The sequence below is a fragment of the Camellia sinensis genome, chromosome 1, assembly GCF_055761805.1.
Source record: "Camellia sinensis isolate YWXY chromosome 1, ASM5576180v1, whole genome shotgun sequence".
In the NCBI taxonomy this organism is placed as follows: Eukaryota; Viridiplantae; Streptophyta; class Magnoliopsida; order Ericales; family Theaceae; genus Camellia; species Camellia sinensis.
In genome coordinates this window covers 22,604,207-22,616,977 of record NC_138961.1, presented here as the reverse complement: position 1 = coordinate 22,616,977, position 12,771 = coordinate 22,604,207, and the positions used below count along the sequence as shown (strand labels likewise).

Genomic DNA, 12,771 nt, shown 5'->3' with positions numbered 1-12,771 from the left:
CATTCCATTCGATTCCTATCTCATTCTCAATTCTTGATTCATTTTGGTACCAATTCACTAGAGATAGTTATTGATTTTGGTCTTTCATCACCAAAAATATATTTTTCCTCTGCTCAAATCATCTAATTCAATACACGAGTGTTGATTAAAAGTTTGGAAAATGTTATAAATCTCAAATGAATTATCAAATATTCTATCAAACCTCTCCCATGGGTGTGGGACAAAAAAAATGCATTTTAAGGGTTTCTCAAAAGATAGAGATGAAAATTCTTAGGTTGGCAATGGCATATTTGGTGAAATTGAAATTTTTGGTGCAACTGAAGATGCAAGTAATTGGGCCTCAGATTCTGGGGGATAATGATACATAGGATTGAAATCTAGCCAAAGCAAGCATTATTGGTGTCAAGTCTTGGTGGGAGACTAAAAGACTACCTTTTCTTTCCTTGCAGGTCAAGCATTAATAATTGGTAGATTTCTAGCTGTCCAGAATCTAAGCACAATAATATTATATTTATTATATTTTTGCAATAGAAGCAAATAATTGGGAATATAAAAATTTATCATAGAATTATGTGAGATTCATAAAATTTGACTTGAAGTTGTATCTAATTTTTGTGATCATACTTTTAAGGAAAATTTAGTCAAAGTTTTTTTATAATAAAAATTTAATGTATTAAAAACAAAAAAAAAAAAAAAAAAAAATCATGAAAAAGTCCAACACACCATTATTATCAAAATACTCTTAGTGAGTAATTTAATATTTTAAATTTTAAAATGATATAACTTTTGATTTAGATGTCGATTTTTAATAAAATTAGTATTTTTAGAATTCTCTCATCAAGTTCTATTAAATAAAAGTTAGGTTGGCTATGAAATTCTTTAAAAAAAAAAATTAATGTCAAAATTAACATGAAAGTAACATTTTATTCTATTAACAGTAACATTTTACTTTGATTTACAATAAAATGTAATGTTACTGATTATTAGAGTAATATTTTACTGTCTTCTTGAATAGGACATCAATAAAATTAAAAAATAAACAAATAAATAAAGTATGAACTGAAAGAAGTTTTACAAGTTATTTCACTATAAGTTCACAAACAAATCAACAATAATGAATAACAATCAACAAATAACAATTCAAATCACCAATTGAAAAAAAAAAAAAAAAGGAGCAAACAAGACTCAGCTAACAAATCATAAAAAAAAAAATATTCCCTAGGAAGAAGCTAGATATCCCTAATCTGTTGCAGATAGTGGAGGAAATCAGCAAACGCATAGTAGATATCCTGAACTTTAAATTTGGTCTAAAGAATAGTCTCCACTTTAATGCTTTTAGGGATAAAGAATAGTCTCCACTTTAAATTTGGTCTAAAGAATAGTCTTCACTTTAATTCTTAAAGGAAAATTTATTCCTTGTGATTTAGATTTGATCATTGAACAATGGCCAATAATAATCATTAGACAAAATTTCAACATCAATTATTTATAGATTTGATTCAAATCTCTGACATATATATTTAGAATAAGATTGTTTAGAAAAATAAAAAAAATAAAATATTAATTTATCCTTCATGAAGGGTTAGAAAATAAAACATTTTAAACTGTCATTTACACACTAATATGTTAGACCTAGAAGATTATGACTAAATTTTCCTATTTTATGTATCTCTAATGTAGTATCGATGATTAGATAGATTTCACAACCAAAAAAAACTTAGGTTGCGTTTGGTAAATCTTTGTAATTATGATTTGAGAGTATGAGTTGTATTTTGAGTTTGTGAGTTTTGGAATTATGATTTGAGTGTGAAAAATTTTTTTGGTGAAAAAGTTTTGAAAATAGTTTTAAAAAGAGTTTTGAATTGAGTGGGAAATTTTTAAAATGACATTTGATATTTGATATAAAAACTTACGACTCATAATCAAACATACAATTCAAAATTCTATTAAAGCACATAAAAAATTTTAAAAAATTTGAAAAATATTTTTTTTCAAATATATAAAAATTAACATATCAATTGCAAAAATAAAAATAAAAATAAAAATTTATATTGTTCTGGTCAACCGACCGGTGGGATGTCTGGTAGGACATCTGGTGGGACGACCGGTTAGGCCAAATTTAAAAAAAAAAAAAAAAAAAAAAAAAACAAAAATCGCGTTTTACAGAGTTTTTTGTAGAGTTTAGTGTTTGTTGTGAAAAACTAGTTCCAAAACTCTATCTAAACATGATGTTTCAATGTGTGGGAAAAATCAGGATTTGAAAATCCTTCCAAACAGAGCCTTAATTTCGGACCAGCTTGTTAGTCTTAGTGAAAGTTTAACTTACCTAATCAAATAAATAATTGGCTATCACTTTTGTTCTTCCGGAAAACTTTTTATTGAAAAGTAAAAACAAAAGGTGAATCCCAATTATTTGAATTCAAGCATTTTACTCATGCCTCTTATGCACGCCTTTGAATTACATGGATATGGCCAGACAATGGGTCCTTCATCTCCTTTTATAATGTTTTTTTTAAACACAAATAAAATATTCATTATAATAGATGCAAAATATTTAAGTCACATCTGTGTTTTATTTTATAAAATTCTTTTTGTAGGCATAACATAACTGATTCATCAAGTATACAATAGAATATTATAAACTTGTCCTTTGTTACCAGCTTAAAGTTGGCTTTTCTCAGTCGTTTTCTAAACTTTTTTTATTTTGATTTTTTTTAAACTAAAGACTTATCCTGGAAATTGAGAAAACGGTAAAAGAAATTTCAATTGAGAGCATGGATTATAATTTAGATATCAATTGGAAGCATAAATAAGTACAAAGAAGGATGGAAAAGAAATTTCAAAAACAGATCACAACACAAATTTTGATTCAAAGGTGGAGAGAGTACTAACAGCTAAGACAATCAAAAGGGATACAAAAAAAAAAAAAGATTTCCCTTTCTAACAGCTAAGACAATCAAAAGGCATACCCAAAAAAAAAGATTTCCCTTTCTAAGGAGACTTCCATCTATATTTCCATGGTTCTCAATTGCTGTCAACTACCCTTCAATCTTGAATAGTGATGCAGAGAGAGAGAGAGAGAGAGACTTCCAGATCACAGACTCAAGCACCCCCCTCCAATATTATTCTCTTTTTTTAATTTTCTGAAAAATCAGACATGGGAGCTGCTCCTGAATGACCCGAGAGCTTTAATGGCTCCAGCTCTCAAGATGAACTGGTGGTAGAAGGCTGCAATGGCTGCACCAATGAAGGGTCCTACCCAAAACATCCACTGCAAAAAAATAAATAAATAAATAAACAGAGAATATTTGATAAGCAAAACAATATAGAGAAGTAATAATGTAATTTAAATGGGTTTTAGGGAAGATATATATTTACTGACATGGTCATGCCAAGCCTTTTCTTGGTTGTAAATAACAGCAGCTCCAAGGCTCCTAGCAGGGTTGATGCCAGTGCCGGTGACCGGAATGGTGGCTAGGTGAACCATAAACACAGTAAACCCAATTGGAAGTGGTGCCAATACCTTCATTTTCAATTCACAAATCAACACACATTATTAAAACAACATTAAATTCATGGCTTAAATTTAAGTTAATTGGTGACAAGTCACTCCTATGTATTTTGTGGTCGCTAACAAATTGGCTTGTGACCGGTGTGCGCCTTGTGACATTTGGACGGATAATTGGATAAATAGATAATATGTATATAGATAGATGACATTTGTATGGGCAAATATGTAAATTTTTAAATAGATATTTCAAACTTAAATCTATTAACTTAGAAATTTAAAAAATGAACATATAATTTGTGTAGAGAAGGGTGGTGGGGGGATTGCTTACAGGGACATGGGAGTCTCTGGCGCTCCTCTTCGGATCGGTGGCGGAGAAGACCGTGTAGACGAGTACGAATGTTCCGATGATCTCGGCGCCCAAGCCGGTGCCCTTGCTGTAGCCGGGGGAGAGCTCGTTAGCGCCGCCGCCGTAGACTTCGTAGTAGGAGCTCTGGAAGGCCTTCACAAGCGCAACTCCGCATATGGCACCCAAGCACTGAGCCACTATGTACATCACTGCTCGAATCAGCGACACTTTTCGAGCCAAGAACAGCCCAAATGTCACTGCTGGGTTTATGTGTCCTCCTGTTTCCCCACATTAATTTCACAATTATTATTATTTTTAAAAAAAAATAAATTACATTAATATGTCCCCATTCTCTTTCTTTCTAAATGCATCTAATAAAATCATAAATTTAAAAAAAAACAATAACAAAAAAGAGAGAATTTGAGTTGAAATAACTCATTGCATCCCCCTTCCTTCACAAAAAGCCTATTATGTGCACATAAAGGTGCACACCCTTCTCTTTGTTTTGTGCTCAATTTAGGAATTAATTTTGAATAATAATTTATGTTTAATATAAAGTTTTAATACTCATCCTATGTTGTTTGGTTTTTTTTTTTTTTATAATTGAATTAAAAAAATATTTTTAAAATTTTAAAAATTATTTTATCCCAAAAAATAATATATATATACACATATATGAAAATGATAAGTTTTTTTTTTTTTTTTTTTTGCATCAAATTAGTTTTAAATTTTTAAAAATTTCTGAAAATGAAATTAAGCAAAGCAATTGAATGTTATGTCACTCCTTTAAGAAGGAAGTGATCTATTGTCCATTAGACCAATAATAATAATAATAATAATAATAATAACAAGGGTAAATTACATTGACACCCCTCAGGTTTATATTTATTAACTTTTGAAAATTACATTTTCCTTCCTGAGGTTTAAAGTTTCATTAAGGTTTAAAGTTTCATAACAGCTCTTTCCTTCGCCGTAATAATCATCATACATAAAATTAAATTAACAAGAGGGTCAGTATAATTTTTCAAATGTGAGGGGATGAACTGTAATAAATATAAACCTCCAGGGATGTCAGTATAATTTACCCTAATAATAATAATAATAATTGATTTATGTGATAAGGAAGTAATTTATTAAGAAAATGTATTTTTTTTTATAAGAAAATGTATAACAACACAATGGCTTTGTTTGGCAAACAAAAAATTGGATGATAAAAATATGTTAAAAAATCAATAAAATAAAACGTCACATTTAAATCATAATTATTTAATTTTTTTCTATAATTATTTTACTTTCCTCTCACAAAAATTAAAAAATCAACACAAACAAACTCTTTAATCTCACGTTAAAAAAAAAAAAAAAAAAAAAAACTAATTAAAAAAATCTATTGCCAAACGAGAACAGCATTGACAACAAAACATGATAGGGTTTGACTTTTTTTCATCCTAAGTGGCTTTTGCAAATAAAAAATAAACTTTCATAACACTATAGCATTGTAAAATGCATATTTACGGAGTGTGTGCAAATAAACATGGGTATTTTAGTAATTTTAGTATTTATTTTTGCCCACCAGAAATTCCAGCAGTGCAGTAAACAAGCACAAAGATCATGCCACCAAAAGCCCAAGCTATGCCGAGAATCCCAACGCCGCCACACTGGTCAGCATTCTTGACCGGGTCAACCTGGCTCTTGTAACCAATCACCGTCAAAATCGTAATGTAAAGGAACAAAAGCGTGGCAATGAACTCCGCAATCAGAGCCCTGTAAAACGACCACTTGGTCAGCTCCTCCGCGTCGATTAGCGGTGCCGGTGGCGGATCCTGGTAGTCCTTGGCGGAGTAAGACCCCTGCTCCGCCACCCCCATATCCTTCGCCATAATCTATATAATACAACTTTCTACAGAGAGAGAGAGAGAGAGAGAATAGGGGTTTAGTGAGTGAGTATGGCTTGTGTTGAGAGTGGAGAGATGGAGTGGAGGGTATAAATAGAAAGAGAGAGTATGGTTTGTGGTGAGAGTGGAAAGATGGGTGAAATGGGTGGACGGCATAAAGGTGTTTTTTTTGGGTGGGGTGGGATGGGGTGGGAGATAGAATTTTAAAAGGTTTTTTAATTTTGTATTTTTATTTTAGATAAATTATAAATATAATCTTTAAATTTTGATTAAAATACGAATCATTTTTTGTAATTTTAGAAATTATATTCTATTATTTAGATTTTTAATTTCATAATAAATCGTCTTTTTATTAATAAATTATTAAATCAATTAATAATTTTTAATAATATTAGAAATATATTTCAATTAATAATTTAAATAATTTTATTATTATATATGGGAACAATTATGAATTTTATTTTTTAATTAATTTTGTTAAATAAAAAATTCTGATAAGTGAATATTCGTAATTTTTTAAATTACAAAAAATAATCTATACATTCAGCAAACTTCAAAGATGTATTTATAATTTATTTTTATTTTTTTTAAATGAAATTTGTAGTTCAATTTGCCGCCCCATATATGACTAGGCTATTGTCATTTACCTAATTTTTGTTGGTCATTCAGCTCGCTTTCACCGACCCAACCCCCACCTTCTGACTCACATTTTTATATTTCAATTATATATAGTAAATTTTATTAATTTTGTTCTTTTAAATTTTAATTTGTATTATAAATTAAAAAATTATATTATCTTCTTTATATTAAAAGGTATGTTTTATCTTACTTATCTTTATATTTTTAGATAATTTACGTTAGTATTAGTCTGTCAATGAGATTTACCTCCTTTCTTTCTAAATTTTAAGAAAGACAAATGTAATTCATCCATATTAATTTAAGATTCCTATTACAGACACTATTTTTACCATTTATTTGGAGTAGGATAATAACATGGTGTGGAATAGTCACACAAACATGTCTTTGTTTCAAATTTAAAAATACTTTTAAAAAAAAGATTATTTTCAAATTTAAGTTTCTTTTGAAAAGTGACTTATAAATAAGTTTAGTGATTTTTTTAATTTATTTGAATTATGGCACCTCTTTACTTTTTATATTTGTAATAAGTGAAAAAAAAAATTAACTTATTTAGTGTGGGGATATATTTTCTGAATACCAACACGTGGCAAGGTGACGCCGACGTGTCAGCCAAGGTGCCACGTGTCTTGGTCGTTGTGCCGAGGTCATCTCGGCTAGGCCAAGGTTGCCTCCGAAGATATCGGAATCCGAGATAAGCGAATAAGGGACAAGAGTCCTAGCATGAAGAGGGAACTCAACTTGGATATGGACAAGAGTCCTAGATTGGGAGAAGACTTCAGTTTGGGTAAAGATAAGACTCTTAGAGAGTTTATCCTAATTCCACTGGGAGTCCCAGATTAGTAGTAATCCTAAGTCCATTAGGGCCAGGCTCCTATTGGGACTAGGATTGTATACTGACTTGATCTTTGAGAGATATACTGACTTGATCGTCGGAGTGCCCCCGGGTGGTCGAAACCACCGCGGGATTCTTATATTTCTGTTGCAGGTTAGTCAGGTGTCATCTATTCTGTCAGTGCTCTCTAGCTGGTTACTAAGCGGGCAGTGTGGTCGGAAAATCACCCACACAATTTGGCGCCGTCTGTGGGGAAGAAAGAAGAATAGATGGCCAATGACGAACAGAAGGATCAAACTGGAGACAACGCTCCTACTGGGAATGGGAGATCTATCAACCTCAGCGTTGAAGGGGACAACCGCAACAGAGAAACTCGTGACCAGAGTCACGGAGTGAAAGACGCCGGCCAGGAAGGTGACGCACCAAAGACAACAGATCGATGCGGATACTACAACGAAGATGACCTTCAGGTATAGAAGGATAGATACCTGCGAAGGAACGAAGACCCTTCCAGAAGGGATGCAAAGACAGAGGGCATGAGCGCTTCCAAGGAGATAACATTCAAGTATAGAAAAGCTCAACCTGACGAGCAGATCTAAGATTCCAGAAGATAAGATCTCGGCACCTGAGTCCGAGAAGAGAAGAGCACAATGAGTAGATCTCAGATCGCAGAAGATAAAAAGGAAACACACAAGATCAGACTAAAGTTGGCCAGAATTAAGAAGTATGCTAGGGCCGAGGAGGACATGCCGGGAACAAAGGCGTCGGAACAAGAAAAGAAAAACGGCTCGCCGATGCGAGGCCGAAAATCAAACTCAGGTTGGAGCCAAGTAAGATCAATAGAGAAACCAAGGCCGACAACCTCAGCTTGAATTAAACCTCGGCGACAAGGTCGAAGCTACATGTATGATGAGAACCCAAGTGGATTTTAAGTTCACATTGGGGGGGGCAGAGAGAAGAAGAGTGCGTTTACCACTTGTTGAAATTTGTAACAATTTACAAGTTGGTTAAACCAATATGATGCTTAACCGAAGTTAAGCCGAGATAATGCTTAACCGAAGTTGAGCCCAGATGATGTTTAACCGAAGTTAAACCGAGACGATGCTTAACCGAAGTTAAGCCCAGATGATGTTTAACCGAAGTTAAACCGAGACGATGCTTAACCGAAGTTAAGCCGAGATGATTCCTTATCTTCACTTGTTGAAATTTGTAGCAATTTACAAGTTCAAGTTAAGCTGATTCCTTATCTTTACTTGTTGAAATTTGTAGCAATTTACAAGTTGGAGTTAAGCTGATTCCTTATCTTCACTTGTTGAAATTTGTAGCAATTTACAAGTCGAAGTTAAGCTGAGATTATTCCTTATCTTCACTTGTTGAAATTTGTAGCAATTTACAAGTTGGAGTTAAGCTGATTCCTTATCTTCACTTGTTGAAATTTGTAGCAATTTACAAGTTGAAGTTAAGCCGAGATTACTGTTTCTCTTCGCTTGTTGAAATTTGTAGCAATTTACAAGTCGAAGTAAAGTCAAGGTTATTGTTTAAACACTTGTAGAAATTTACAAGTTGGTTAACCCGAAGAAGATGCTTAACACTTGTTGAAATTTGTAGCAATTTACAAGATGACGTTAAGCCGACATATGATCATCCGTTGAAATTTACAGCAATTTACAGGTTGAAATAAAAGCTAAGTATATTGTTTAAACACTTGTTGAAATTTATAGCAATTTACAAGTAGATCATTATTTAACACTTGTTATAACTTAAGGAAAGTTTATAGGTTGAAATTAAAACAGTATGTGTTTTATATCTGTTGGAATTTATGCAAAGTTTACAGGACAAGTTATTGCCGAGGTAAATCATCAGTTTGTATACCCGAGGTATGTCACCCCGAGAATGTTTCACAAAGAAGGAAGAGCATACTAAAGACACGCAAAATATTTTAAGTATAGAATCATGCAAAGGCAGTCAAGAAAAGACAAAGGCACAAGCATTCAGAGAAGGAAAGTTGCATTAGACATTCAAGAACAAGGAGGCACATCGGCCATATGCAGAACTTACATTGTCTAAAAAAACAAAAAAGTACAAGAGTACAAGCAACAAAAAAGGAAAAACTTCAAAAACTGAGGTGATGCTTAACCGAAGTTAAACTGAGATGATGTTTAACCGAAGTTAAACTGAGATGATGCTTAACCGAAGTTAAGCCGAGATTATGTTTAACCAAAAGTTCAACGGAGATGATACTTAAACCGAAGTTAAAACGAAATAATGTTTAACACTTGTTGAAATTCTGAGAGTGCACAAAGTTAAATGTCGGCAAAAGATTCGCCGGAATCAAACGTCGTTTTGATTAGAACAGAACCACTAAGTGCACGCCAGAAGTGGTGACCAAAATTGTGAAAGGAATAAATGTTTCAAGAAACAGCGATGATAATTTGCAAAGGCCAAAAGAAAGAGGGTCTAAAGGGGGTGCATTAAATACCAGAAGTTTTAATACATTGGTGAAAGCAGAACACATCAGGCCTGTGACTACAACACGAAGCCAATTTCCCTAATGTGATCCTAAGTACAACTTATGTTCACATTAGGGGGCGGGGAGAAGGTGCAGGGGGAAGGAATGATAATTAAGGAGCAAGGAATGTTAACACTTGTTGAAATTTTTGAGCAAATTACAAGATGAGGTAACTGAAGATTATGAAGTCTACCACTTGTTGAAATTTGTAGCAATTTACAAGTTTGGTATTGCCGAGATAACACTGAAAGACGTTTCCGAGATATGATCATCCGAGATGACTAACTAGCTTGTTAAGAGCTGAGAAGGTTGGCAAGTACAAAAATGAAGACCTTAAAGAACTAGGGACTGAAAGCAATAACGTCGGACTGATCTGTTTCGACGGACGACGATGGTTCAGCCTCGGCAGTCAGTTGGAGGAGCTTCTCTACCGTTACCTCGGCATCAATTTCAAGAAAGAAACAAACTACTCGGCATCAGCGACAGGTTGTGTTTCACCCCCAGAAGACAGTTGGAAAGAACTTCTCAGCAGCCTTCTCAGCCACGAGCTCAGCATCAATCTCCTGAAGAGTTTGATCAAAGCTTTTCTCGGCGATTGGCACCTCGGCGTTTTGAAAGCAAGGATTGAAAACAAAACTCTGGGAAAAGACACAGAAAACAAAAACAAGAATGTAATTTTAATTCAAAAATGGTGATGAAGCTATCAGGAAATCAAGACAAAAAGATTGTACAGGTGTGTCAAGCCAAGAACAGTGGCAGAAATCAATAAATATGTGAACAGTGTATATTCAAGAAGATGATTTGCAAACAACGGGTAAAACAATAATTGGTGGTTAACAATGAAGCAGAGCTTCTTGGAAAGCAACAAGAAATAAAACCAGGAGGAAAAGTGGCTTACCAGAAAGAGGGAAGCCGGAATGAGAATTGCCGAAGTCTGACGACGAATGCGAAGATGACAGAATAACGTAAACTTCACCGGAGGAGAGGAATGAAAACAATTGCAGAGCTCGAAAGCTTGGAACAAATGACGGATTTAAGCAAAAGAGCTAGAAAGAGAAGAAGCTAGAGAATTAAATAAAAAAAGAGAAAAATAGTCAAGAAGACGACAAAGTTCAAGAATAAAGCCAAGTACACAGGCACTAAGTAAGTATGTGAAAAACAAGAAAGTAATGACCCAGACATGATGCTAGCAACCGAAAGCGGATATGACAAGGACAGTGCCAGGCATTCAAACAATTCAAAACTTGAAAACAGACGAAAATAGAAGGCAACTGATGGCAAGTAAACAGATTCAGAAGAGTTATGAAAGATTGAGCTTAATAGCAAGTAAAGAATTTATGAACCTACCAAATGAACGCCGATATGAAAATCGCCGGAGTCAAATAGATGACTGGAAATCGGGAACTCACCAGAGAGTGTGAGTGGAGCAGTTGCAAAGCTCTTGGAGTTTACGATTTAATGGAACCAAAACCTCGGCTAGGAGGTGTGATTTCAAGCAGCTTGGAAAGCATGAAACTTGATTCTTGATACCAGTGGACAGTAAAGTCCAGGGAACTTTGAGGTCGGCGAGTTTGATCTCGGACAGAAGGGCACAGATGAACAAACAGTGTAGGTTCCATCACCTCAGAATGCCGAGGTAATAGAACCTAGGGGGCAGTTATGGGGATATATTTTCTGAGTACCAACACGTGGCAAGGTGACGTCGACGTGTCAGCCGAGGTGCCACGTGTCTTGGTCGTTGTGCCGAGGTCATCTCGGCTAGGCCGAGGTTGCCTTCGAAGATATCGGAATCCGAGATAAGTGGATAAGGGACAAGAGTCCTAGAATGAAGAGGGAACTCAACTTGGATATGGACAAGAGTCCTAGATTGGGAGAAGACTTCAGTTTGGGTAAAGATAAGACTCTTAGAGAGTTTATCATAATCCCATTTGGAGTCCCAGATTAGCAGTAATCCTAAGTCCATTAGGGCCAGACTCCTATTGGGACTAGGATTGTATTGGCTATAAAAGAGAGGCACCCCTTTGGGTCTAAGGTATGCTTTTGATACTCAAGCTTGTGAGTTTAGTACTTGATTTATCTTTGAGAGATATACTGACTTGATCGTCGGAGTGCCCCCGGGTGGTCGAAATCACCGCGGGATTCTTATATTTCTGTTGCAGGTTAGTCAGGTGCCATTTATTCTGCCAGTGCTCTCCGGCTGATTACTAAGCGAGCAGTGTGGTCGGAAAATCACCCACACATTTAGTCCTTTCCAAAGTAGGCGTAAAATAACTAAAAAATTATGGTCCATTGATTATAATTTTAATAAACCTTGTGTATTTAGATGAAGGTTTCAATCATGAAATGGAGATGGTAAACTTCAACTAGAAAAATGTACCCTAAATTTGTACTTCAGGAATTATTTCAAAAGTGAGTTTGTACAGCGTAAATTTTAAGGTAGTATAACGAATAATGTTAGAATTTTTAAATAAATTATTAAATTTTTTATACAATATTGACATCAGTGTAACACTCACATTTATGTAAATATTGAAAAAAATACTTAATAATTTTTTTAAGTCTAGCATTTTCATTGGGAAGCCAAAAATTGGCTTTTTGTGATTAAAATTCACAAAAAGACAAAATATGTAAAAATAGTTAATTAGATAAAATGTTGTGCCTGTTTGGTGCAGCTTAAAAGCTGCTTATTTCAACTTTTAACTTAATTTAAGCTATTTTAATGTGTTTGGTTTAGCTTAACAATTCAGCTTATAACTTTTTGTAAGTCAGAAATCAACTTATTCTTTGAGTGGGGCAGGAGATGCTTAATTTATAAGTCAGAAATCAGCTTATATTCATAGTTATAAGCTATAAGTTGTTAAGGCATAAGCTATAAGCACTTTCCCACAGTTCTACTAAACATGGCCGTTACATCAAATCTATAATAATTTTATTTTTTCTCTCATAAATATCACATCTAATTATAAAAAAATTTAATCCATCTACTACAATAATCAAAAATTAAAATAAATTATTAGAATAACCAACTTCTCAAATAAGGCT

General features: G+C 33.8%; 1 protein-coding gene across 1 annotated transcript; it reads right to left on the bottom strand.

Annotated features, from left to right (window-relative positions):
• Nucleotides 1-2,837: 2,837 nt before the first annotated feature.
• LOC114285127 (putative aquaporin PIP2-5) lies at nt 2,838-5,926 on the bottom strand. The gene is made up of 4 exons (XM_028228139.2): nt 5,428-5,926; nt 3,840-4,135; nt 3,383-3,523; nt 2,838-3,271 (listed from the first exon to the last, which is right to left on the bottom strand). Exons 1-4 carry the CDS (start codon nt 5,732-5,734, stop codon nt 3,152-3,154), a joined length of 864 nt encoding a protein of 287 aa, XP_028083940.2. The 5' UTR covers nt 5,735-5,926; the 3' UTR covers nt 2,838-3,151.
• Between the last annotated feature and the right edge of the window lie 6,845 nt (nt 5,927-12,771).